Raw genomic sequence first — 26,504 nt, 5'->3', positions numbered from 1 at the left:
TGGTCTTGCCTTGTGGGAGGGGGGGGGGACTGACTCACACGCTTTAAATGCGGCCTGTCCCCTCCATGGAAACCTTTGGCTTTTTGTTTGCACATAGGTTCAGGTGAATTTCAGGAATGGGACTCACCCTCCTCCTCCTCCTCCCTTTCCCACTTCCTGCCAGAATGTGAAGAAATAGGACAAATATTGTTAATAACTCCTCATCTAGAATCATGGCACAAGACCCCACCCCCCCCCCCCACCCCCAGCGTAGAATGAAAATATTGACAAGTATTCAGAAACTAAACAGTCATCATAGTCTGGTATTCTGTAAAGGAGAGGGACATGAAAGAGGATAATGTTGTGACAGCAGCTGCTCTAATCTTACAGGAATCCACAAAGACTGAGAAATGTTGGGGAGAGGAGCAGCTGCTCTTGGTACACACGCCCACGTACACAGTATTAAGGTGTGTTCAGTCAGAAAGCGAAGCAAAGTTTCGTGTGCCTTTTCGCACATATTCGACCATTGGACTCTTTGTGTTTATCTGCTCTAAAGAGTATTGCCAGACTGAGCAACTCGATTACTCTTGGTTAAATTTGGCAAGGCTTATTTGGGATCATGAATTGTTATAATTTGGCCCACTTTTTGTAAAACGATACAAATTTATTCCATTTTTGTCATACGCCTTCCGAGGGAATCAACAACTATAAACCCTCTTTACTTATAAATTATTTACAGTTGTCAGAGCTTCCACTGATACAGATCAAACGAGAGCTGCAAATTTTAATTTAACTTTTGGCATTCATCGACATCAGCTCACTTCTCTCGTTAAATTTTACATCTGTTCATATCAGCGAAGAACCACCCATTAATCCCAAATAAAAATGAAAACTCAGCTTACAGTCAAACCTGGCAACGACGGAACCAAACAGTCCATGTGTATGTTTTTGGAGATCTGACTGTGAGATCATTGACTCACATAGTTTGCTTCGACTTCTGTCAGAACACAGTCGCAGGTTCTGGTTGGAAAGTTTAAAATAGGGACCAAATCTGGCTTTAAGAATAATTTTTCATGTCACCACGTCTACCCACGTATGTATGAAAAAAGAAAGGCAATCAAACATCACTATCAACACTGGCAAACAAGTGTGGCAGATCCAGTCTCCTATTCAATATTAGGTCATTACATTGTTGTTATTATTATGTTGGTTGGTTTGTGACTGTTATAGGCACATTTATTGCCATCTGATCAGAGGGCACTCATACTTGTATGGCAGGAAGTGATTTTTTTTCTCCTAATGTATTATTTTTGTATAAAATTGAAATCAATCATAAATCATTATTTATACTTTCTGAGAAAATATTGATATTTCAAGTAAAAGTTTTTTTTTCCGAAATGAACACATGGTTGTGCTTATTTTGTATTCATTTGGGACACATTTAATCATCTACTACTACATTCCCCCCAGTGTATCAGCGGTGTGTGAATGTATTGTATGTAGGAAGAGAAAAAGATCCATTGTTTGTGTGATTGGTGAATGTGGTTTCCAGTGGATAAGGAGTGCATTGTGGATGCAGGGCAGTCATATAGTGAAATAGTGCATTTATCATTTATAGAATTAGAAGTACCACAGTATGAAGCAGGAAAGTGAAATTAACTGTCAAACAACAATAGCTTTCTTTCATCACAGCACCGATGACGGAATTTTGTACACATTTGGTAGCATTTAAATAGTTTCATTTGAGGCAGCGATTTTATGAAACCTTCCTCAAGCTTCTCACAGTCTGTTGCTGAATCTTGGTCCATTGCATCTGAACTGTGAAACTGAGTCAGTGTTGTGGGCCTCCTTGCCCTACTGTATACTGAAGTGAGACCTTCGTGACGGCCCCTTTATACCTGTCCATTTGGAAAATCCATTTGTGACCAAGCTTTAAATTGGGGGTACTGCTGAAATATCGCTTCAATGTATAGAAACAATTTCATGCCCTTATAATGCCATCTGAAGTTATTGTTTAATCAGACTTTTAAAAATCGCTTTTAAAAAAACCAATTACGTTATTTCTAAGTTTTAAGTAGCTTACAGTCAATACATTGCCTAATTTCAATATGACTTAAACATTTAATTACTACACATAAGGAGGAAAAAGACTGCATAGCATTTATGCAATGCAATGGATTTATTTGTTTAGTTTAGCAGTGTGCAATCTGAATGAATAATTCAGTGTTTTGAATGTATTTTATGACAGAAAATATGTTCAAAAAACAAAACAAAACAAAGAAAGCTAAGCCTGACATAGATGTGAGCAGTGAGAGTGAACAAAAAAAGTAGTAGTTTTAAAACCAAATGAATGAGTTAAAGACTATAAATCTTCATATGCCTTGGGGGTAACTGTGGAGGCAGACGCCTCTGTGGGATCGTCACTATAGATCACTTTTTAAATCAAAGGTAGCCACATAATCCCTTGTTATATCAAAAATATTATTGATAACAGCTTTAAATATTTCCCTCTCTGAAGTCTAGATAGAAAAGAAGTCAAAAGGACTAAAGAGCCAAACAATATGGGCACCAATACTATTTTAATTACTGAAGTAATAAAGACATAATGAGCCTAGACATTGTTCTCTGTCTACTTATCTTAATGGTAAAAACAATAACTTTGAGATTTAAGTTTGAATGATATCAAAGAAAATCATCATCTGAACCACTTTAAAGCTATAAACAAACTGGATTGAGATTTACACTCTATTAGGCTACTTGCCAAAGGTCCAGCTCTGCTCTTCTATCCCTGTGTTGACCTGCAGCCTTCATCACAGAGCCCTGCTGGGTGAAGCCTTGTAATCCTCTGATGTTGCTCTATTTGGTTTTCAATGAGACCTTTGATTTCCAGACCCAGGAAGTCTCTAAAGATCTAACCAATGTCTCTTTGGGTCTTTTCTCTAAAAGAAACTAAAATACTGACAGGCTCATTTGCATCTGTTAAAGACTGAGATACAACACTAAACTCTCTAAACACCACTTTTTATTCAGCTGTGAATTAGGGTTTCAATACAAACTCAATTCACTTGCATGTTCTTGAATAACAGAATACTTAAAAACATGCCATTAAGAACATTATGGTTAAAAAACAGTTCATATTTGCTGACTAATTTGTAACAATACTACGAGGCTTAGTGCACTGATTTGGCTTTGTAAGTCTTGTTTGAGATGTTTGATCAGGACATGCAGGGGTGAACTGTGGGTCACTTTCAGATGGTCTTGATTGATCTATTTTACTCTGACTGACAGATTTCTGCCAACCTTCTGTGACATACAGCAACACAGCTTGTTCAACTGAGCCATGCAGTGCTTTGATTGTATGTAATCAACTTAAATGTAATTTCCCGTACCCCAGCGCTCACATATGTGGACATGAAGGATGTTAATGTGAAGCATAAAGTTATAAAGATCTGCCACATGCTGTTCTTTTACTGAATGGCTAGATGAGGGAGAATGAAGGCAATGCTTTCAGTATGTTAACTATGATTAAGAATGTGTGTTTCAGCAGGGGGCACCATAACTCATTTGGAAACTCAAGGTTACCGGATTAAGTGGGTTATTGCGATGAAATAACAGTTTACACAAAGCTCATTTAAGCATCAAGATGGGATTTATATCATGTAATATTTCAGTTTCATTTGTAAGAATCATTTTGATGATTAGACTGCCTTTTTAGCAAAGTGCTCAAAATAGCCCCTGTTGTTCCTGCTACAGTTCCTGCTAAAGCCCGTTATGGCTGGAAATGACAATGTGACTTATTTGTCCACACATTCATCACTCATTAACACTCATCTTCAACCAGTTTGATGAGATAGACATGACTTCCTCCACAGCTGTCTGGTTTAGTGCAGAGTCTGTCTGATCAAATGATAAAAACATTCAGGAAACAGAATCATCACCTTTACCTCTTGTGAGAGGTAAAGGCATGACTCATAGGCAGGAGAGCGTAACATAGAAGCTCACAGCTGATACCACCCAACTTTGGCCATGAATGATTCACATGCTGGACAAATCAAGAAGTTTCACTTCTGCCACTATGGGATCTATTGTGATTTTGATAATTGATACTTATACTGATTGTAATTTCTAATGAATAAGCCTACACTTAAATAAAGTCAATATGTCATTTTCTTTTCTATATCTTTCGCCTGGTCACCTTGCATTAATGCTTGTAAAATCGCAGCATCCTTTTTGACATCAAAGCTGGGCATATTTATGCTGTATTGTCATATAAATGTAGAAAAAAACTATATGATCAGAAAAATAAAGGAAAAATAAATTCCACATACATTTGTTAGAAACACACAGAGAATTATTATAAACTCTTTATTTTTTTTAGACATTACATAACTGTTCTTTGAAGTCTTGGGGATTAGGGGTAAAAATAAACAGGCCCTAACTATGATACAGCATAATATTTACATTACAAAAATGTCCCACTCAAAACAGTGTCTGTCTGCAATGAGGAAGAGAACACAGACCTGATATTTCCATCGGGTGCATTGGCTTTATTTTTTGTCATGTTTCTTGCAGTGAACACAGTTTCTCCTTCCATATGAAGCCCATGTGCTGGTCTCAGCTATTGCTAATGCTATTATACTATACATAGTGATAGGGCAGCGGAGCAACCATCTTGATTTAAATGCACACACATTTCCAATTGGATATTGGCACATGGGTTTCTTATTGGACCTTGGATTTTAAAGCAGAAGTAAGTGATATATTTGTGTTAATATAAGTCTTAAATAGTTAAATCTTCTGACAGCAATCACTTACATAGAGTGTTTGGACCGAAACACGGGTCTGTCTGTCACTCTGCTCTGCTCTGAGCCCAGGAGAAAACATTTATCGTATCCTACAGTTTTTATCCAATGAGGAGAGAGAACGGCATGAAGGGCTGTGTGTGCAGCCAAGGGACGCCGTGCATGTGGAGACGTAGGGACGAGGACTGTTATGGTGCGTTCAAGGCAACTCGTAACTCCTGTTTTTCCGAACTGTGAAGTTGTACCAGTTTGATCTGGTACGAGTTCACGGGTCGGAAGTTACGAGTGGCCGTTATAGTGACTTTCACACGTAAAACAGGTCGGAAAAACACGAGTGGGTTGCCTGGAACGCTACAAAGTCGTAAGTTGTCACTTGAAGCTGTAATTTACGATTTCAAAAGCCTGCCTGTAACGTAGCATTAGCGAAAACGACCGGATCGCTTACTTCTGCTTTAAGGCTGGATTACTCAGCTTCTGTTTAAACTACAGACACGGCGCAGGTCTCGTTGGAAAGGCTGAAATGTCCCGTTTTCGATTTAAAAAGTCGCTAACATTTGTCATTCCGGAGATATCCTTGATGAGGTAAAACATAACCTGTGCCATCATACTGTATATGATGGCGCCGACTATAGTGAAAAAGTTCTTGGCTGAGAAAAAATAAAATAAATCAAAGACATCTACCAAGTGACTTCCTCCTGTAAAAACAACTTTGAACTTCGAGCAGTTCATCTGTCATATTTTACACTCTTCAAAAAAACAACACAACCATGTATTCAATGGTATGTTTTTTTCTGAGAACTTTACACAATAATACCCTAATAAAAGGTTTGTTTAGGTTAAATGTTTAAATTTAGTATAATTAGGCTAAATATAAATTGGGTTCAATAACAGGACTTTGTCTGACAGGGACAACTCATTCTGCAACAGGACGTGATGCAAAAATGACTGTATGGATCTATAGTGCCATGCTGTGAGGAATTAGCGTTTGCAGATAAAATCCAACATAGGAACATAAACACAAACCACGTTGCATGTGTTTTTAAATTCAACACAAAGAAACACAACATATAAAGCAGAAGTACCGTTCATGAGGGAAAGTTTTGTACGCAAACAAGGTGACAGATGGAGCCCCAACATGCAGAAGATGCTCTGATAGAGAGTGAAACTATTTGTCTGCTGCTGTGATGGAAGTCGATCGATCGGTTCAGTTCAGCCGAGGATTCGAGAGGTCAACACGAGAAGCGAGCTGACACACAGGGAAAATAGAGGAGCGGGACAAAGAGACAGAAAATGGAAGCTGCAGGGTGAATGTGGCCGTGTGTTTAGCAGGGCCAGAAGAAAGGCCACTACATCAACTCCAGCTGAGGCCCAAGGGGTTAATGGATAAGACTACCCAGCAGGGGTCAAAGGTCAGGAGGCCACTCTCTGCCAGGGCTAATTGGTCACTGCGACCAGAGTTTACACCGACCTTTCTATGGAGAAATACATACACATGTATGGAGCTGCTCTGACAGGAGTCCTCCATCAAAAGCCCTGATCAAGGAGGCCTCTGTTGTGCTGCTGCACAGTGATGGAGATCAGTCGGGGCTCCGTAGTAACAATCAGCGCCCTTCACCGTACATTGACACCAGTACCACCTACAGTGACAGCCAGGCTGGACTCACAAAAAGATAGGTGGTTTTTGATCTCAAGTTACTGTTGAATTTATTGAAACTCAGATATTTTGGCTATATGATTTAATACCTTTAACTTTAACACGTCCTTTAACTAAGCTGAATATGTTTTTTGCATTTATTTTCTTCGCTGTTCAATATATGTCAAATATAACATTCCCTCTGTACAAAGCACACAGAGTTTATAGATTATTATTATTTTTAGAATGTTTTATGTAAACTAGACTGTTTTATTTACAGTATTAGGAAAAGGATAATTTATTTATAGCCTATTATTCACCACAATATGTCCTATAAGAAAACTGATTTTGAATTACATCACAGTTAGATGTTCAGATCCTTTAAATTGACACTGATACACCTTTGTTTACTTTGTGTATTATTATTGTTTTCAGATAGGACACTCTGTTCAAAGAGTTATTGATTATACATTGTATTTTTCGATATTGCCTCTTAATGTTATAATAGGACCAAATTGGGGAAATCAGTTTGACTGGCACGTCACATTACATTAGCTAATTAGCTACATAAGTGAAACTATGCAGCAAGTTTTATATAATTACTGTAATAAACCAATGTGTCAAAGCATTAAGAGGTGTTTCAGATGAGTCTATGTGGGGCAAAAGTGCAAGTCTGCTTTCACCAGAATTAGTTCAGATTCACTGTATTTGCATCTGAGTCTGAGGAACTGTAAGAGCTCATGGCTTACAGGGATCCTGACAGATTGATGTTGTCATGCTGATGCTGTCACTGACTTGATGCCGGACGGGTTAGTGATTTATGAGGAGTAGTGGGATGCCCAGAATGGGACCTGGGTTAATGTTCACCTTTCTCGCCGGACCTCCTCTGGGGTGCTGCCCACATCCAGTCCAGATCCAGCCGTCGCGGGGGGGACCTGACTGACTGACTCGGCCGGCCTCCAGCTAAACCCGGCGCACACAGCAGGGAGGGAGCCCCTGTGAATGGACAGAGAGAAGAGGAGGGGGCAGGAGGCTGACAAGGCCTAATCGTCTTTTTAATGAGTCTCAATAGAAGCAATAAAGACCTGCAGAAAATAATCCAAACACATGTAATGAGCTCATATAAATAAACTAATGTGATTAAAGTCCCCCTCACTTAGGAATTTGTTGTGATTATTTGTTACATCACTTGGATATGTGAGCTTCATTGTGCAGAGTGTCTAAAATGCTGTTTTCATGAATGTCTGCTGAAGAGGGAACATTTATCTTTCTCAGAAATTTGACATTTAATTATTAATCCTGTCATTTAAGCAAAGCTGAAAATTCACAAGCAGCTTTTCAGTACAACATCACTTGTAAAACTCTAAAATTCAGAGGGAATCACATTTGGTCACTATTATTGTGAATGATTAATGAATATTAAATTAAAGCATGTTCTGATATGTTTTAGGGATGACAACAGGACAGGAATACATTGTTTAGTCAGTATAGTATTGAAAGTATGTAGATTTCTGCTCTAGTTCAATCTGATTTAGATTTGAATTATTTTCACAAAGTGGCAGTAAAATCAAACAAATTAAATATGTTAATTTCTCCAATTTATGCCATGAGAACATAATTGTAAATTGCATTAGCATTTCATCAAATTACCCATATGGAATTGAGAGATTACATAGCTCTGGGGCCTCAGGGCAGTTTTCCACTTTTCCTGCCTGTTGTGAGTCAAGTACTTGAATGCCTGTTTAGTAATTGAGTCTCTAGCTGTCTTGAGGTATACTGTAGCTTTCTGTTGCCTCATGCCTTTGAGTTTTAAATAAAATACTCATATTCTCACTGATGTATACTGAGGTTAAGAGTCTTAATTCCCATTCCCATTTTTATTTAGTCACTTTTCTCCACAAATGTTTACACTTACTCAACTGATTTGTTTCAACCACACTGCTGGAGATATTCTGCTGCTGAAATACAAAATCTGTCAATTTCATTTTAGCTTTTTTTTTTTCTTCTCTAAAACTGTTCAGATTAAATAGTAGGAAAAACCTTAAGTACAACTAGTTCTTTAAACTGGCTTTGTGTATTTTACACATAAGTGGAGAAACTTTCCCTCAAATTCCCACAGACAAATACTGAAAGATGATCTGTGGTCAAAATGATCTGGCATACAGCCAGAAAGCAGGACAACAATGTCTGAACACTAGACTGGAATTCACATGTGAAATATTCACCATAAGCTTTTCATTCATTATGTCCAACCAGATTCCTTATGAATTTACTGCAAGACTAAAGAAAAAACTTCAACATGCTAAATGTTATTTGCAGCTCCGATTTGCGAGACTGGGTGTGATTAATGACTATTTTGTGAAAAATAAATACAGTCCTGAGGAAAAACCTCCCATACAGTTTTGTCACCACCTGCATGAAATACAGTAAAAAACAATGCTTTTGTCTCCAATCTGTTGATATTAAAACTAAGAGTTTTGAGGCCTAAATGCTTGCATTTGTCCCTGTGTCATGTATACGGACTCTGAGTCATTGCTGCTGAATAGAGTTGAGGTGTAGGAAAGGCTGAGGGCAGACCAGGTGATGGATAGCAGCAGGTTTTGTCATCCAACGCCTTACACTGATCTCATTAAGCTGTAAATCTTTCACAACAACTCCCGCTAAGACAATGCGAGAGAGGCTTTTCCTTGTTGCTCCACCTTGTCATTGGAGTAACAATGAAACCGCCAACTGAATCACTTCTGTCCGGACCCACAATGGCCTCAGTACTTCAAACAGCCAGTAAAAATGTTAGACAAGATGTCAGGTTATATACGCATGTGCTGTCAAATACAGCTACCAATAAGAATATCACATAACATACTGCTAATGAGACAAAACAGAGATGATAATCTAACAACAATTGTGCAACAGGAAGTGAAACAAGTTACTGTAAAGAGATTGTTTAAACTTTGGATAGAGCAGAAGTGTTGCAAAAAATTACACAGATGATGAAGTGCACTTAAAGAATTACACTTTTTTGTTTTTGCCCAATATTGTTTATCATCTTGGCTCATACATATTCAGAAATAGACTGAACAGTAAAAGAAGGCAATATTAAAAGTGGACATGTTTGTGTGCTGCAGTGAACTGTCACAAACATTTGATGTTTAGTTTACTCACTCCATCTACTATGCAGAACACAACTTCCCATTATTATGATCTATGTGTGGCCATACTAAGGAGCAGGGTCCAGAGCAAAGCCACAAACAAGCTAAACACTGACATCTGCTGACAGAGGACGTGGATGTGCTGGGAATTTGTTGCCCTCTGTTCTAACCGTCAGATCTTCTCTTAAATCAAATGGCAAACATTAGATTACAAGCCTCAGGGGTAGGCCGAGATAACTGTTTATGGTTAGATAGGGTAAGGCTAGGGTCAGGTCAAGCATCATAAAGGTAAGAGGAAACACAATTTGACAGGGACACAGACTTAACCTTTCCTAGAATCTACCCCTGAAGGTTTGAGTCTAACCCCACCCCAGCTAATATCAAACCATACTCACACCCAACCATATCTCAATATCTTTCCTTCTGCTTGGTAGGATGAGGAAGAATATAAAACATTCTCTTTTTTGTGCAAAAAAAAAGAAAAGAAAAGAAAAGAAAAAAACTTTCTTTCATTATCATTAAAGCAGCTTTGAAGAATTTTATAGTTTCACCCGAAACTTTTGTTCAGAGGTCACTTTTGTGATTTATAATACAACAAAGTTAGACTAACTTTTATTGAGCACATGATTTAATCTCTTCTGTTGGCCATGACTTTGAAAAGGCGGAATATTAAAGAGAATCTCTAAAAGTCAAAATGTAAAAAAGCTTTGTGTGGAAGTAAATTAATCAACAGTGGCAACAGAACTGGGATCATGAAGCCATTACATTCATTGTTGAACCTGTTTAATGTAAATGGGAAACAGGTGAGATAGAAGGAAAGAGCAATAGTGAGCAGTGGGAGAACTGGGCAAAATAACCGTGACAGCATGAACACCTCAAATTGTCACTTTTTATCAGAAATCCTCTGTGCAAAAACACTGTTCATGGCTATTACTAGTTACAACTCATATTGTGAAATAGTGTACCATTCATACCATAAACAGAAGGCTATGGCCATAAATAAACCAAGTAGGCTACCATTTAATATATTTTTTAGCACTCCTGCATAGGCTACTTAAAACTTATAGCTTCACCTTTTATGCACATTATACTCACTTAAGTTAACTGTATGCTGTCTACTTTGATTTTCTCTCATCTACTAGCTTGTATAATATCCATATATTTATTTATTCATCCATGTTGTGCTTGTTTTGGCTGTCTCTTCCTGAACACTGATGACTGTGTGTAGGCTACTGTTTGTACAGTGAGAGCCAAGTCGAGGTCAAATCGCTGTATGCACAAACAAAATGGGCCAACAAAGCTGATTCTCACTCTGACATTAACAATCACCAAATCCAGAAGGTGGCAGTAATGCTACAATAAAGATGACAGCTGCCACAAAACACTGAAAAAGAAGAAGAGGAGAGAGCGTGAAGAACTGTAAAGCTTTATCAATGGAAACGACATTTGAAAGAGCTGCTCCTGACAGACTAAACTCAGGGTTTACCAATACCACACCACAGGGAGAGCCGTGCCCTCGAGGCTTACTTCAGGGCTTTAACTGCCAAATTCACCAGGGCGGAGGCCTGGGATGCCGAACTCGGAGCTAGACGCCAATATATTTTAAGAGAGATGTGCCTGGCAGACTAAACTCAAGGCTTTAAACTACCAAAACCAAAGGGCAGATAAGCTCTAGTATCTAAGGCGGGGAGCTGTACCTGAAAGACTAATCTCAGGGCTGCAAAATCTCACTGGCCCCTCGTCACCGCTGACGTCATCCTCCTACTGGTGACCACTGACATCAAGATGGCGCTGCGGCCAGGATCTGGAGGAGGCAGCAGGTATTTTATTCTTTTAAAATGAACACTGGCCCTGTAAACACGCTGTATTGGTTCAGTAGCCACCTCTTAAAGCGGCTTAGCCTCGCATTTAGAGGCCGGGAGGGAGCTGGAAGACGGCGCTGAAGGCTGGTTTTGAAGTCGGGGCTGATGTGTTGAGATGAGATGGCTGGTTGTCAGGTGTCACAGCTAACGTTAGCTAGCCGGGTCCTGCTCCTTCCTGTCAAAGTAGACGCGAAATAACGCCTTAATGCCCATAATACTAACATGTACGACGTGGGGGGAAAAAAATAAGATAAAAACGTCGTGTCGCCTGTAACACTCATTATCTCCGGAGCTTGCCGTATCCAGCGATAAAACCACAACAGTCATTGGGAATAGATGCTCACAACTGTCTCAGACAGTCACAGGCCTGTGGACGGCTCATATTGTTGATATTTGGCCTCATCAGCTACGATTTTCCTGTTATCTGTTTATCCATTTATATGTACACTGTAGTATCTAAAGCTGGAAGCAGATGGCACGTTTATGTCTAACATAAATGTTAAATTAGTTAATATTTTCTCTTTTAATACCTAATTCCCCTTTTCCAAATTTAGACAGTTCAACTGTACGTGTAATCAATAATTCTTAAGTAATCAGTTCTGTCACTCTACTCATGAGTCCTCCACATCCCCAGCCAATAAGAAGCTGCTAGTGCACAGGTAATGCTCAGGTATCTCATTAAAGTAGCAGGATAATGGTGTGCAGAGGAGATGAAAAGACCAGTCTCATGATTTTTTCATAAGCTGAGCTGGAGCTGCTTGAATAATAAATGTGCTCTGGCTACAAGCAGACCAGCCAGGTGATACTGATCCGACAGGTGAAACCAAGACCTTCAAGACTGTGTAACTGAGTGTGGGCAGCAGGAAAGAAATAGTTGAGAAGCAGCAGATGTGATGACAAGAGCTGGAGACGATTGCTGATGTATGATAGCTAGTTGTTGACGTGAGTCACATTTCTTTTTGTTTTGTTTGCTTGATGTTGGTTTGTGGAATGTCAGTCCTCAAAATGTAGTCCCAAGTTGAGGAGGAAAACCTGACTTAATTTAACAGGGTTAAGCGTAAATTAGGCTAAGCGTTATTGCTTTAGAATATAATTGTTATGAAACAACAACAAACTGTGAAAAAGGCAGAACTTGCTGGAATTTGACGTGACGTTTTCAACAAGTAAATGATATCAAACTAAGGCCTGTTTGCAAAATATGCCTGCTGATATATTCGTCTGTCTTGTTTTACAAAACAAAACAAAACAAAACAAAACAAAACAATGACATCCAATTTGTTGACAAAGAAAACACCAAACCACCATATTTAGGTGCTGAAAACAGTCTGTGTTTTGAATTTTTACTGGATTAATTTCTGTTACTATTTGATAGTTGCAGCTACTAGTGAATGCCATTAGATTAGCCTATATTTTTCTACTTGATATGGCAGCAGCTGTCACAAATCATTTATGGGTGTACAGTATTAGATGGACTTTTTAGGTTATAGAGCATAACTGTTTTATGACATAACATTGGATATTATTGTGTTTTACACATTTACAACATTACATTAGGCTAACCCTTGAGGAAAAGCAAATGTATTTTTGCTGCATTGTATTCACTTATTTTCACATTAAAATCAGCAAAAATGTGCATATTGAATATAGCCTTTAATATTCAAGTGTATACCAACACACTGTGATAAGCTGTACAAGCTGTATGACAAATAAACCACTTTATCATTGCTTCTGATAAGACCTTATGAGAAGCTCTGTTTTAAAAAACTGATCTTTGCCAGGGGCATTTATTGTGAGTTCTGCATTCAAATCCATTTTCATCTTTTTGCAAGCTATTCTAATGTAATGGATATGAATGAGCAGATGGTTTGGATACTTTTGGTACACAGTGTTTTTTCCTGCCAGACATGATAATTCAGCAATAATAAAGTAAAATGTGTCAGGAGTGCCAGAGTGGAAATCCAGGAGGTGGAGCAGTGGTGCAGCTTACAAAAACCTGCTCGACAGCCGAGGCAACAGTTGCCGTGAGTGTGTCAGTATTATGAAGGCGGCAAAGTGTTGATCAGTCAAAGCTGCAGTGGGTGTTTCTCTCTCTTGCGAGCCTGTGACAGAGACGTATCATGTCTATATGAGGAGGCGATGATGGCCCCATTCGACTGGCCATGTGATTACACCATTCATCAGACAGCTGACCTCCTGAATGTCAGATGATTTCCTTTCTGTGAATCCCATTAGTCAAGATTGTGTTAGTCTTGTCTGTTCATTGTCACGAGTGGAGAATTAGAGTCACGGTTAATACATTTATTTTAAGTAATGGCAGCCAGTTCTGAATTTATGTTGGGTCACAATGTCAATAGTCGGCTTAATTTGTCTTGTCCATCTTAGTCTGTGGTACCCTGAGTGGGGCCTTCAATGCCTTTGGTTTACCCAATTATTAAAGCTTGCATTAACTTGGTCCCTGCCCACAAATGTCACTCATGATCCAAGTCAGAGCTTTGATTGGTTGGTTCGCTGGTCAGAGTTACGTGATGCATGTTTGTTTTGTTTTGTTTTTGGACCAACATCCAAAGATATTCACGTTCCATAAAATGCTATAATTCTATAAAATGGAGAAACGTTTAAATCACAATGAGTAAATGGTTAAAATGTTTAATCAAGCAGGAAACTGTGCCTCAAATCAGCCATTGAATTAATCATTTCAGATGTAATGGGTTCAGTGAAGTCTCAGCCCGCCTGTCTTTGTACAAGAGCACAGTTTGTCTGTCCACTGTAGACTCCACTAAAGGAGCTGTTTCAGAATAACCCAACAGTAATTTTTTGGGGCGAGTGCTGGCGTCCTCTGTGATGATGACATTGACTGAAACTCCTGACCCTGCCTTCTGTCTCCCAGCTTTTCCAGCAGTTTGATGATAGCTGTTGGATGATTACAGGTCTTTTACAAGCCACTGGCCTGCCTGGCAGCCCCAGCTGCTATCACTGCTTATCTCCTTCTATGTTAATCTGCTCAGCCATGACCTGTTATTTGCTGCAGGATAGTGGGCAGAAGTGCCATAGTGCTCCTGTAAAAGCTTTTTAAGCTGCAAATCTTACGGGCAGCAGATGTGAGAAACCCTACAAGTCAAGCATCACTGAAGATAAAAACCCAGTCATGCGTCAGTGGACTGTGAAGGGTAACCTCTGCCGCTTTTTATTTTTAGACAATGATTCAGCAAAATGAATGTAAAGCTATTAATATTTTTTGTCGCCTTTAAATACTCACATTGACATTTGGACCATGAGAGATGCTCTCCTTTTCATCTCGTCTCATTCAATTAGAGCTGAAACGATTTGCCAATAATTGGCCAATTGATCATTCATTTTGATTGATAGATTTATTAAAAAGTGAGAAAAATAATATTCAAATAGATCAAATACACTCTCTCAAGTCAAATAGCAGGTACATTTGATACTTGTCTTTGTTGTATAATAACCTTAAATCCAACAAATAAAGACATTTCAAGACGTCACTGTAGATTAGGGCATTTTTATTTTTAAAAATCATGCCAAGCAATTAATCAATTAATCAAAAAATAATCAGCTGATTAATTGACAATGAAAACAATCCTTAGTTGAGGTCAATATTGAACATTAGAATCAGCAGAATGTTTAGTTTGCAGGCTGATGAAATACCATGAAATACCAGCTCCACCTGGTTCTGTAGCTACTCGATGCTCCATTGTGTTCACCAGCTCATTGGCAGTCGACAGTCATGGACAGGATTTATTTGGCAAATTAATCCTGATGAAAACGTTTGGCCCAGTAAACCAAAACAGTAGGCTGAGAGGTAAAATTTGTCTGGTAAAAGCTCTCAATCAGTCACTTCACAGGAACCATTTTCACATCCCCCGCAGATCTTTTGTTCATTTTAAGATACTGACAATAGCAGCTTTAACAACTTTTTACTGTCCTGATAATATTTGTAGTGTGGTTTTGCAATATTTAGTTTGTAATTATTAGTTGACAAATGAAAATGACTCAACAATTTTGAGAATTGATTAGGTCATTATTTATCAGCTAATAATCCACATCTTACATGTGAATGTTCTGCTTCTCTTTGATATGCTTGTTAATCTTTGAGGCTTTAATTCATCTAATAAAAACACATCGCTTTGAGCTCTGGGAAATAGTAATAATGCTTTTTTTTATTTTTCATTTTCAAAAGCGTTCTTTCAGAATAAATTAACACTTTCTTTGTTATAATAAATGAACAAAAAATTCCAAATCCTAATCATGCAAGTAGAAGTAAAAACATAGCCTAAGCCAAACTTATTCCTTGATATTTGCCAAAGGTAGTTGGTAATTGCAAAATATTTGCTTGGACTGTGTTAAAATTAGTCCTCTGCCTTTAATGTCGCCCACCTCTTGGATTAGAAGCAGAAGGCTACTTGCAGTCATGGGCAGCCGGGGCCTGGCTGGCTTGTTCCTCTGTTTGTTTCTGCATCGTCAGTTTCAGCCTGAAGATCAGAGCTGTAATAAGTTATTTGACAAATAGCTGAAGGCCTGTGTGGGTTGGCTCTGGTGAGGGAGAGACTTGGCCAACTTGTAGACTCCCTCTGATTAATTCTTAAAGGCTTGTTTCTCAGCACAGACCCAGTGACGAGTCTAAGTTGCCTGTGAAACTAAACTGTGCCAGTTTGGATGCTTTTTTAGCATTCATTTTAACATTACAAAGGATGGGTATTTGAAAGCTGACCTTGAAACTGTTTTTTTTTTGTGATAATGCTTAAACTGCTGTGCGATTGCAGTAAAAAAGCTCACCGCGAGACGGAACAATAGCAAAAGCACAATAAGATACATGCAGCATTCAAATGTGGTTTGACTCACTGAAGCGGTAGATGATGAGAGACAAGAAACTGGACATGATGTCACTCTCAAGCAGCTGCGTGGAAACGGATCTGATTATGTAATTGCGAGGCAAACAAGGCTTTTATGTCATTTCAATTAATGTAGATCCATTTGTATAAAAAATAACCACACAGAAAAAAAGTCAAACTCAAATGCACATTGGAATCATTTCATGGAGAAAAAGTTGTAATGATTTTGAAATAAAAGTGACTAAAATGAGCTTTGTCAAACATCTCTTTACCCTAGTCAAGTTACTCTACATTGTTTTACCTGTAGTTTGAATGTCCTAACTTGCATTTTTCATTTTTTTCTTTCAGTTTTATGTATCCTGTCGGAGGGGGCTTGGGACCGCCACAAGGTGAGTCGTTCTGCATCTGCAGTTCTCATTTAATAAACGTTTTAACTTTTCAAACCTTTATTTTAATGTGTTTGAGATTTCATCAAATGCTGACCAAATATGCAGGAATTTCGGTCACTATAAGATTTTTGCGTTTTCAAGGTCACTCGTTGATAATCTAGTACCCTGAATCAGTTATTATCTCTGGATTGAGAATAGAAATTGTAAAAGGTTTAAAACATCGATAAAATGTATTGATGTTGCTATGTTTTTTTCTTTCTTTTTTAAAATTTGAATGGGACTAGTGCAGAAACTAAAGAGCTGATTTCCAAACAAGTCGATATCTCTATTAAAAAGTTAAGATTCATGGCACGACATGCGATGTGATTGATTACACACAAATGCAGAACATGTTTAATTTGCCGGGTGTCACAAATGACCTAGAACAGGGATCGCTCATTAAAGATTCAGAATAGAAGTCTGAAAAAAAACTCCAGCCAGATTGCTTCTGCTTTAGTTCTCATTAGTCTTCCCTGTTAACGTTTGGTCATCGCCACTTAAGAGCTCCATGAGTCATTAGGCAGAAGTAAGCTGCAGCAAGGAGCACATACCTTTGTCACCCCCAGCGCTGTGCACCGTGGGGCCACAGATGTGCTATCATTTAGCCGTGTCTGCATCATGTTTAGGCTGTTGACTTTGCAGTAACTCTGCTGATAAACCGTTCACACACCACTGGGACAGGCATCTCTCAGGGGTCATTACATGCTCCCGTTAGCAATGTCATTTTAGGCAGACAAATTAGAATATGTGCAGCCTCCTAAATAAGCCATTTATTCAGCCCGGTTGAGCCCTAACGCGGTGAATCATCTGGAGGTTCGAGTTAGAGCTGGCTGCTCTGGCTGTCAGCTTACACAGCGTCCGTGAAAACAAACACACACTTTTCAACCCCCCCCCCACTCCATCCTCTTGTTTTGCTCCAAGCTGTCACAGTGGTCACTAGCAAAAAACAGATTAGGTCGTTGCTGAGCCTGTGTCATTTTCCAGCTACCCCTGAAATTGATTTGCCATCCTGAATTATGTCTACACTCTGGGGGCTTTCCCCCCCCCCAAAGCCCAGACTTGTATTAACTTTTCCTCAGTGCACTTTAAATTGGACTTACTGTCATGCTTCAAATAGTAATCGAATACACTATTCTTCACCGTGTCCACAGTACATCATTACAGTGTTTGCGTGTGTTTCTGCAGGCATGGTACCCATGCAGCAACAGCAGCAGCAGCCACAGCAGGGCTTCCCCATTGTTCCAGTCATGCAGCCTAACATGCAGGGCATGATGGGAATGAACTTTGGTGGACAGATGCCCCCAGGAGCCATGCAGATGCAGGTGAATCTGTCAATCTGCTTCTTTTTTTTCTTCATCCTATGATTCTTTGTCTGATTGTGTTTTGATATTGTGTTTTTCTTCTTCTAGTTCCTTCAGGTCTATTATTGTCATCTGCATTTGCGGTGCTTTAACGAACTTGCTAATATGCTGTATTGATTTAACTGACTTCATTCAAGTTAAGGTCTACATTTAGAGTCCAAATTGATTTGGTCACAAACTGCTTTGGCATTTTTATTCATCATTAGTACCATTAACATGACGCTGATTTGCTTTGCTTTTTTCCTTAGTGTGAGTATTTGATTCAAGAGAAATGAGTGTGTGATAGTAGGAATACTAATGAGATTTCTGATCTGCTCCCTTCTTTTTGTATGTTTTGGTTACTAACAGGGTGGGATGACGATTGGTATGCAGAGCCCTGGGATGCAGTTCTTGGGTCAGCCACAGTTTATGGGTATGAGACCTGCTGGACCCCAGTACACTGCTGACATGCAGAAACAAATGGCTGAGGAGCACCAGTAAGACATTTTTTTACACTAATATCATGAAGACTGTGTGTAAGCATGAATGCTCACATCAGACAAACAAACACAAGCATAGTATTAATATGTAAACTGGATGAATATTGATTTTTTTCTCCCAGTTAATTTATACATTAATAGTCCTTATGTTTTACCTTACCCCCAACCCTTTCAAGAATATTGTGTTTCTTTGGTGCAACATTTAAATACATTTTCCTGCTCTTCCTGTGCAATAGAAAGCGTCTGGAGCAGCAACAGAAGATGCTGGAGGAGGACAGGAAAAGAAGACAATTTGAGGAACAGAAACAGAAGCTGAGGCTACTCAGCAGTGTCAAGCCTAAGGCCAGTCTCTCTGATACATCCTGATCACCTGAGGTGTTCACCGTCCATCTTTCTCGCTCTCTGGGATATTGATACTCTATTGTGCTGTTCTCAGACAGGGGAGAAGAGCCGTGATGATGCCTTGGAAGCAATCAAGGGCAACCTGGACGGCTTCAGTAGAGACGCAAAGATGCATCCCACTCCATCATCACAGACCAAGAAGTCAGGTACTTTCACCTAAACACTTTTGGTTGTAATCCCTGTGATTGTTCCTGTTGTGCTTCTCCATCAGCACAGACCTGCTCACTGTGGCGCCGTTGTTATGCCTCCGTCTGAGATTAATAACTGGATTGGAGGCAGGTCTGCATGATAGCCACCCAACTGGCAACCAGATGAGCCAAATTTGGGATTTTTTTCTGCCTGAGTGCAAAATCAATTTCTTAGTAACATTTTTTCTCATATTATTTTTTATTGTCTTTCACCTCTTCTGTACATGTTTCAGTATTTAGTATTTACGTTTTTAGTACTGGCCAAAGGTCATAGTGTTGTAGATTTCCCTCACTTTACCCCATGTATTAGTAGTAATAAAGCTAGTATTGCTGTAAGACCAGAAGTTCCAGTCCTTTTTACTTTAAGAAACTTTAGATTGAAGCTCCTTGTCACAAGTTTCATACAACTGTGAGTTGCAAGCAATCAGATTTTCACCCTTTAAACCTCTCAAACATACTGTATAATTAGTTGTTGAAGAAGTTACTGAAGAAGCTAAAACTGTCTACTCCAGGGGAAAAATGAAAAGATGAGAGAAACCTCAGAAGGAGAATATAGATATGTGCTGCAGATCAAAGTTTTTTGATTTTCTTTTATATAGGAAAAAGCAAAACATCAGATTGGGAACCTCTGCTTTAGAATCATTAGTCTGGTGACAACATACTGTATACAAATGCAGAACATGGATATCTGAGTGTTAGTTAAACACTACATGTTAGGATTTAATTTGAATCTGCAGGGTTCTGCAACTTCTGGTCTTACACGAAATAGTATTTCACTCTTTCACTGTGCAGCCCTTAATTCATTCTCCATTGTAGTGTGTGCCCTGTGTTGTGCCATCATCATTATTTCTTCATTTTTGCAGACTCATCGCCATCACACCCGTCTGTCACCACTCACTCCCTCCCCCCAGCATTGTCTGAGGACAATGACGAGTTTAGTGACTTTCAGGGGCCTGTAGATGCCCCAGCCTCCTTCCCTCCGTCCTCCTCCCCCTCCTCCTCCTCCTCCTCCTCCACTTCCGCCAACTTTGGCCTCTCCTCTCAGGCTCACGTCCAGCCTTCACCCCCTGCCCCCAGGCCAGGTTTCTCTGAGGACGATGATGAATTTAGTGACTTTGTTCAGGGTCCTGTAAACACTCTCCCTTCCTCCAACCTCCACCCCTCCTCTCAAGGCCAAGTGCAACCTTCGTTCCCCTCCTCACAATCCCTTCCTCAGTCCCTCCCTGCCTCTGTGTCCATTCCCACTGCCTCCCAACACTCTGCTGTCAACACCAGCTCCCAATCTACATTTCAAGGTAACTCTTCTTTTGCTTTGTTGACACCTCCCGTCCCATCCCCATAATTTATACTCAACAATTTACGCTTTGAGTTTGTTCAGAGGGAGTTTTGTACTTTTAGAGCCGCTTCTATTGCTGATGCTGAGTATTTTTACATTTACCTGTGGATTTTGGTCGGTCTTGGCCTGCGTTGCAGTGTGAGAGCATGCTGCCAGCACAGCATATGGCCTCATTAAACCCTAAAACCCTTAAAGCTACCAGATACTACAAACTAAATAAGATGCTGAATAAATAAGAAACCCAAATTGCTTCATCCTTAGAGGCGATGTTTGTCAGTAGGTTTTAAACATGTAGTTGTTGAATCCACTGCTTAATCAGTTCATGGATTCTGCAGTGACAGAAGACGATCACTCTTTTGTGTCGTCTGCTGTCCGTCCGCTGAGACGAGTAGCTGGTCTGTGACATTTCTCATTCTCTAGATGATGAACAACAGCACAGTGAGATCGTCTTCTGACCAGAGCAATGCAACAGCCAGCCCTCCATCGAGTGTCACCCCCAATCCTCTTAAGACATTTCTGACCTATTTGTTTAGCATCTGGAATAAGCAGATTAGACGGCATCAGGATTGCTTGCCTGTGATAAAGCAGAAGAGAAGAGACAGAGGCCTGTTTTTAAGATTGCGTTGAAGAAAGTTTTTTTCCTCCTGTTGACCTCGTAATAGTAGATGAAGCAAACTCACTCCAAGCATGTATTTATATTGCAAGAGGAAGGCTGTGTGTGGGGAAATAAACATTATATAGCCTCAACAAGAATTTTATGTAAGCTTATAAATATGATCTTTCATAAAAGATTTAAACTCCTTTTCCAATGTGGAGTTCCCTGTAAACAAACCAAAATATTTTTGGTTCTTAAGAACCAACAAACGTGGCATTATTTTCTCAATGTCAATAGCTCACTTCTTCTTCTTCCCTGCCCATGTTGGCCTATTGCAACCTCAACCTATTAGAAGAACATGGTGACAGTGACACCATGGTAGGATTGTAAGTCCCATGTGTAAACAATAAGGGACCCATCCATAGAAGAACAGCACCATAGTATTAACTGAGATCTGAATCTTTAACAGTTCAGCTGCTTTACTTTGCGTTGAACTCGACCTTCTACAGTCCATCCATAGGTCAGGTAAAATAGGAACTCTCTTATTCACTTGCTCACATCAACTGTGGTCTTTCTGTATATCTGATAAAGCCACAAGTTTTACTGCTTTTCCCATAAGTAAAATTAAAGATGAAATTTTGTTTCTTTTGCTGCTTTCCTTCCATTTACTCACAGATGCTAAGTTAAGACATGATTGATGAACAGCTGTCAGTTTTGCTTCAGATAAATAGGAAACTTGAACTGCTCTGTATAGTTAGTCTTTGTTGTAAAGAAGCTTGTTCCTCATTCACTTGTTCCTCTAGGCCCGTCCCTGGAAGAGAAGCTATTCTCATCATGTGATCTTACTGCTGATAAGATGGCCCAGGTTAGCTTTAAATCCAGGCAGCGTTTGGCTGAAATTGGCCCTAGAACAAAAGTTTCAACCCAGTTTCAGTCCAGCAATAAAGCGAGGAACTGGGCTGTGGCCCCCGAGGACTTGAGTTCTGTCTTCATCGCGGAAAAGCCACCCGAGGCCCCAGTGGCAGCACCCAGCGCCCCCTCATCAGCTGCTGACCCATCCTCCCATACCAGTAGTGACAGTGGTGAGAGAAGTGCCTGTTTATTAGACTTCCTACTGTAGCTTCTTCTTCTCTCCCATGCTTTGCCACGACATTAACACCCAATCAAGGCAGTCGTTTTCTTTCTGTTCTGGGGAAATATTTTCACTCTTTCTAACCCTGGCAAAATAATTGTCTACCTTTTTGTAACAGTTTAATCTGTTCTTTCTCTTTTGGTCTGAATTGGTTTCTTACAACTTTCTGAACTGGGCATCATACTACTGTAGACAATGTGCTGTTGAATGAAATCTCAGCAACATCCTCTTCACCTCTGAGATTATATTGGACTGCTGGTGTCTTTGAGTTACCCTCCCCGGTGTCTCTTTACATCTTCCCCTAAGCAAAGTCTCTGCTCTTGTTTCTGCCTGCTTTACACCTGTTACCTCATGCCAGATCATGTCTGCACACATTGTTGAAATGGACTGCGTCTGTGGAGGTCCTGGGGTGATACCTCGCCGACCCAGTACTGCTGCCGTCTGTTCTCTCGCCGTGTCACACCCTCTCAAAGTACAACCTCTGGTGCATGCACTGCTTTGGTCTAACAGGGATGCGCATGGATTGGCAGGTGCCGCTGAGGCCCAAACATAATCCAAGGCTGATTGTGCATGCTACTCCGCTACTCTGCGCTGTAATTTGTTTGTCTGTGTCCATGTCCTCCATGTCACCAAGGGAAATACAGGCTCATCGTGGAGACCAGAGAGATTTGTAATAAGATTCATTTAACTGCCCAGGACTGATGGGAGTATTATGTGCAAAGCTGCTGCCTGAGTCTGCCTTACAGATTGTTGGTTCAAAACGAGCCATAGCTTCTTTATTCTCTATTCTCTCTTTTCTATTTGGAGTTAGACAGAAAGTTTATTTAGGTCAGTGTCTGCAGTTAAATAATCTGTTTTGGTTATTTTTTCCTATAAAACAGTCTCCTCTCTCCCCTCTCCTTGAATCTAGAAATAGCTCACAGACTGATTTATAGATGTCTGACATGGCAGGATGCTTGTGACTCAGTGCAGGGGAGTTTAACATCTGCATTCAGGCTCCCAGACATCAGGTGTATGATTTTTTTTTGGTAGAGTTTGATACAAAGCAGGGCTCAGCTGCCAGGAGGCTCGGCAAATCGTGTTCCTGAACAAGGCTTTTGCTATAACAACTCACTGTGTGTGTGCACATGTGTGTATTTGTTTGTGACAGCAGGTGTTGGCGTGTATCCACAACAAGAGCACATCCAGCCCATGCTGCCAGCCTGGCTGTACAATGACAGCCTTGTCCCAGGTAAACATTTACACATGAAAACATCCAGTGTAACATAACCAAATATTCTGTATTTTGTGTAAAGAAATGATGATGCTGATTTCCAGTTTAACCTTTAATTTGCCTTCAGGTGTGTAGCATATCATTTTCTTTTATTTCCTGTGTTTTTCTAACCTTAGAAATGTTCAAGAAAGTTCTTGAATTCACCATGACTCCGGCAGGGATAGACACGGCCAAGCTCTACCCGATATTAATGTCGTCAGGTCTTCCACGAGAAGCACTGGGGCAAATCTGGGCATCAGCCAACCGCACAACACCTGGCATGCTGACCAAGGAGGAGCTTTACACTGTACTTGCACTAATTGGTGTGGCACAGGTAAATACTTGAGTCAAGACAAATTGTCCATTAAGAATAACTTCACTTCACCCCCCTGGCTTCTGAAGAGACGTGCCATAAATTCCACAATGAAATTTGACAGGCTTAGCTAGAAATAGGGAGAAAAAAGCAGCACTGTGAATCAGCCTAGGGCTTGTGAAGCATCGTAAGCCAAATATATGGTTGAGTCCACATCAGGCGGGTTTGGCAGGAGGCTTCTTATCATCGTCAGCCCGGACCTGTCACCACCACCCCTGGGAGGATGCAAATCTGCAGGCAGCTCACAAACCCTGCATGGCACTGCTTCCATGCAAGGAATAATAAGACGTCTTTGGAGATGTAAATCTTCAAGAGCCTTAAAACACAAACACAACAAGGTGGATTCTCTAGGGGGGGGAAAGTTTGAGTCTGCCAGTGACATCTATTCAAAGAAACTTGACTGTGTTGAATAATTTATATGCAAACATTGGCCTTTTTTTTTATACTTGAGTGAATACAAGTAGGAACTCAGCTGTGGTATCTCTCCTGATCTTTGTCATTTTCAAATGATCTCACAATTTAACTGATAACCCCATTTGGGTAACTGTCGAATTTAATCAGAATCTGCGTTTTATATTTAACATTCATATAAATGAAGTTATGAAACCTTAAAAGATGAAGTCATAAATTTGGCTTTATTCTATAATTTTGTATTGCCAATAAATCCCCATTAAAAGACCAAAATCAACAACACATTAGTTGTTTAAACTTATAATACTATCTCACCTCCCACCTTGTCTGTGTTTGAGTAATTGTCTCACATTTCTACTCATCTGATCTTTAAAATTGTCAAAAATATATGGCGTCATTTTTAGAGCGCTTAATAATAACTTCCTCAAACAGCTGACAAACGTTGCTCAACCAGGAGTAAATGGTCCATTTATTGTGTACTATTTTCAGCAGTGGCTTCATACGTATTTGGTGCCCTTGTGAATATTTTCATGGCTCAATAAAAACAGTGGCCCTGTTCATTTGTAGAGGAGCTCATTGTTGATTACAAAAACATTAATTGTCACTAGTGGTGCCCTTTAAACCTGTTTCTTTTCTGTTTTAGAGCGGACTCCCAGCAATGAATGTGGAAATCCTCAGTCAGTTCCCATCTCCTCCAGTGCCCAACCTGCCAGCCCTGGCTATGGCCATGGCTCCTGTCATGCCACAGCACCAGCAGCCAATGATGGCCCAGCCCCCAGTCTCCATGGCCATGCCTTCACCAGCACCACCGGTCATAGCCATGGCACCCGCAGCACCCGCACAACCGCCCACAAACACTAACTTCATCGCCAGCTTCCCTCCCACACAGGTAACACAGCCATGCTTTTGGTTTAACCTTTTCTTGGACGCTGATTCTGTGCACTCATTGCTGTAGTTACTGTATCTTAACAACCATCCTATTAACTAACGTCGTTTATAAAGGGAACCAAAGCAGATGACGATGACTTCCAGGACTTCCAGGAGGCTCCAAAGGTGGGAGCAGGAGACCAGGCCTTCACTGAGTTCCAGGGGGAGTCAGGAGGAAGTTTCCCCACCACCATAGCACCTCAGCACCAGAATAGGTACAGGGTGTGAGTGCTGCAGAGATATTGAATATGGCTACATGCGTTATTCATTTTTTTTATGCACTGCAACTTGCAATTTGAATTTTGCCTGCATTAGTAATAGTGTCTCAAATGCTCAAGTTTTAGTTAGCAACCATTACCAAATGCTGAATTTCCAGTTCAATAGGTATCTTGAGTGTTCCTCATATTTCTGACTCAAGCTGCTTCTGTTATTTTTGATGAAATGATATAAGTGTTTGCAGTGATGAACATCTAATATTCAGCTCTAGATGATTATATATAGCCGAGTTATTCTGCATAATATTTGTGTCTCTTGCATTGTCTGTCTGGAAACCCTACAGTCAGACATACTCTCTTAATATCTTGCAATAACCTCCCCAGAATAACAATGAGTTTTGGTCAAGTCTTAATGAATTCATTTCAGTGGACAGTACTGTAGATAAGCTCATTTCTTTATATTACTTTCCAGCTCATTTGGAGAGACTGTCCTTTCACAGAGAGGAAGCTGAAAGGCAATTATAAATTGAAAGACAAAGAGAAAGTAGAACTTAAGTGGCATGGGCGTTTTATTTTTCAGTTCTATTATTCTCCTCAAAACACACACTCCTAGCTGTTTCAGCAGTGTAACAAGAATTTCACAGTCTGAGATTGGTATCTAATTAAATGAGAGCCTGAGAACATCTTGTTAGAGTGCCAGTCTGAAGTGGCAGGCATAACTTACTGTCAGATGTCATGCTGAGAAAGGGCTTTGAGGAAACCAATATTCACTGGAAAGAGAGCTAACAGATTCCTCTAAGTGCTTGATTCTTGTTATCAGATCAGCAACAACTTGTGCTCTGTAAAGTAAGCTTTTTATGCATGCTCAGCTTTGTTTTTGTATCTCACAGGAGCATCAGAGCGTACCACAAATAATTAAGTTAAATCCATACAAAAACCAAGTGCAATTTATATTTTGACAGGGGAGTTATGTGTCGGATTTTATATTGGCTTGTCTTTGATTGTTGTCTGGTAACTGTTGCCACATAACTCCCAATAAAGGAGCCATTTTCTAGTCTTTGTACCTAGCTAAGAAACTGACTTTTGGTTGTAGCTTCAAATTTAGCATAAAAACATCACTTATGTATATC

General features: G+C 39.9%; 1 protein-coding gene across 19 annotated transcripts in view; it reads left to right on the top strand.

The window, feature by feature from the left end:
* The first annotated feature begins 11,336 nt into the window (after nucleotides 1–11,336).
* The window catches only part of synrg (synergin, gamma), a 36,495-nt gene continuing 21,327 nt past the window's right edge, over nucleotides 11,337–26,504 (top strand). For 3 of the 19 annotated variants that reach the window (XM_085796113.1, XM_085796111.1, XM_085796109.1), the window contains exons 1-12: nucleotides 11,337–11,383; nucleotides 16,624–16,664; nucleotides 17,889–18,025; nucleotides 18,413–18,540; nucleotides 18,780–18,885; nucleotides 18,980–19,091; nucleotides 19,997–20,428; nucleotides 21,868–22,146; nucleotides 23,350–23,427; nucleotides 23,586–23,782; nucleotides 24,876–25,121; nucleotides 25,235–25,374. In XM_085796113.1, coding sequence (XP_085652239.1) covers nucleotides 11,349–11,383; nucleotides 16,624–16,664; nucleotides 17,889–18,025; nucleotides 18,413–18,540; nucleotides 18,780–18,885; nucleotides 18,980–19,091; nucleotides 19,997–20,428; nucleotides 21,868–22,146; nucleotides 23,350–23,427; nucleotides 23,586–23,782; nucleotides 24,876–25,121; nucleotides 25,235–25,374 — 1,931 coding nt within the window. In that variant the 5' untranslated portion in view covers nucleotides 11,337–11,348. Of the gene's footprint in view, nucleotides 11,384–16,623; nucleotides 16,665–17,888; nucleotides 18,026–18,412; nucleotides 18,541–18,779; nucleotides 18,890–18,979; nucleotides 19,092–19,996; nucleotides 20,429–21,867; nucleotides 22,147–23,346; nucleotides 23,428–23,585; nucleotides 23,783–24,875; nucleotides 25,122–25,234; nucleotides 25,375–26,504 lie in introns of all 19 variants that reach the window. The other 16 variants (XM_085796112.1, XM_085796110.1, XM_085796107.1 and 13 more) reach the window with 9 other exon arrangements.

The sequence above is a fragment of the Trachurus japonicus genome, chromosome 13, assembly GCF_045865225.1.
Source record: "Trachurus japonicus isolate A0001 chromosome 13, Traja_1.0".
NCBI lineage: Eukaryota > Metazoa > Chordata > Actinopteri > Carangiformes > Carangidae > Trachurus > Trachurus japonicus.
The sequence above is the reverse complement of the archived record's forward strand: the minus strand, read 5'-3'. Positions and strand labels throughout refer to the sequence as shown.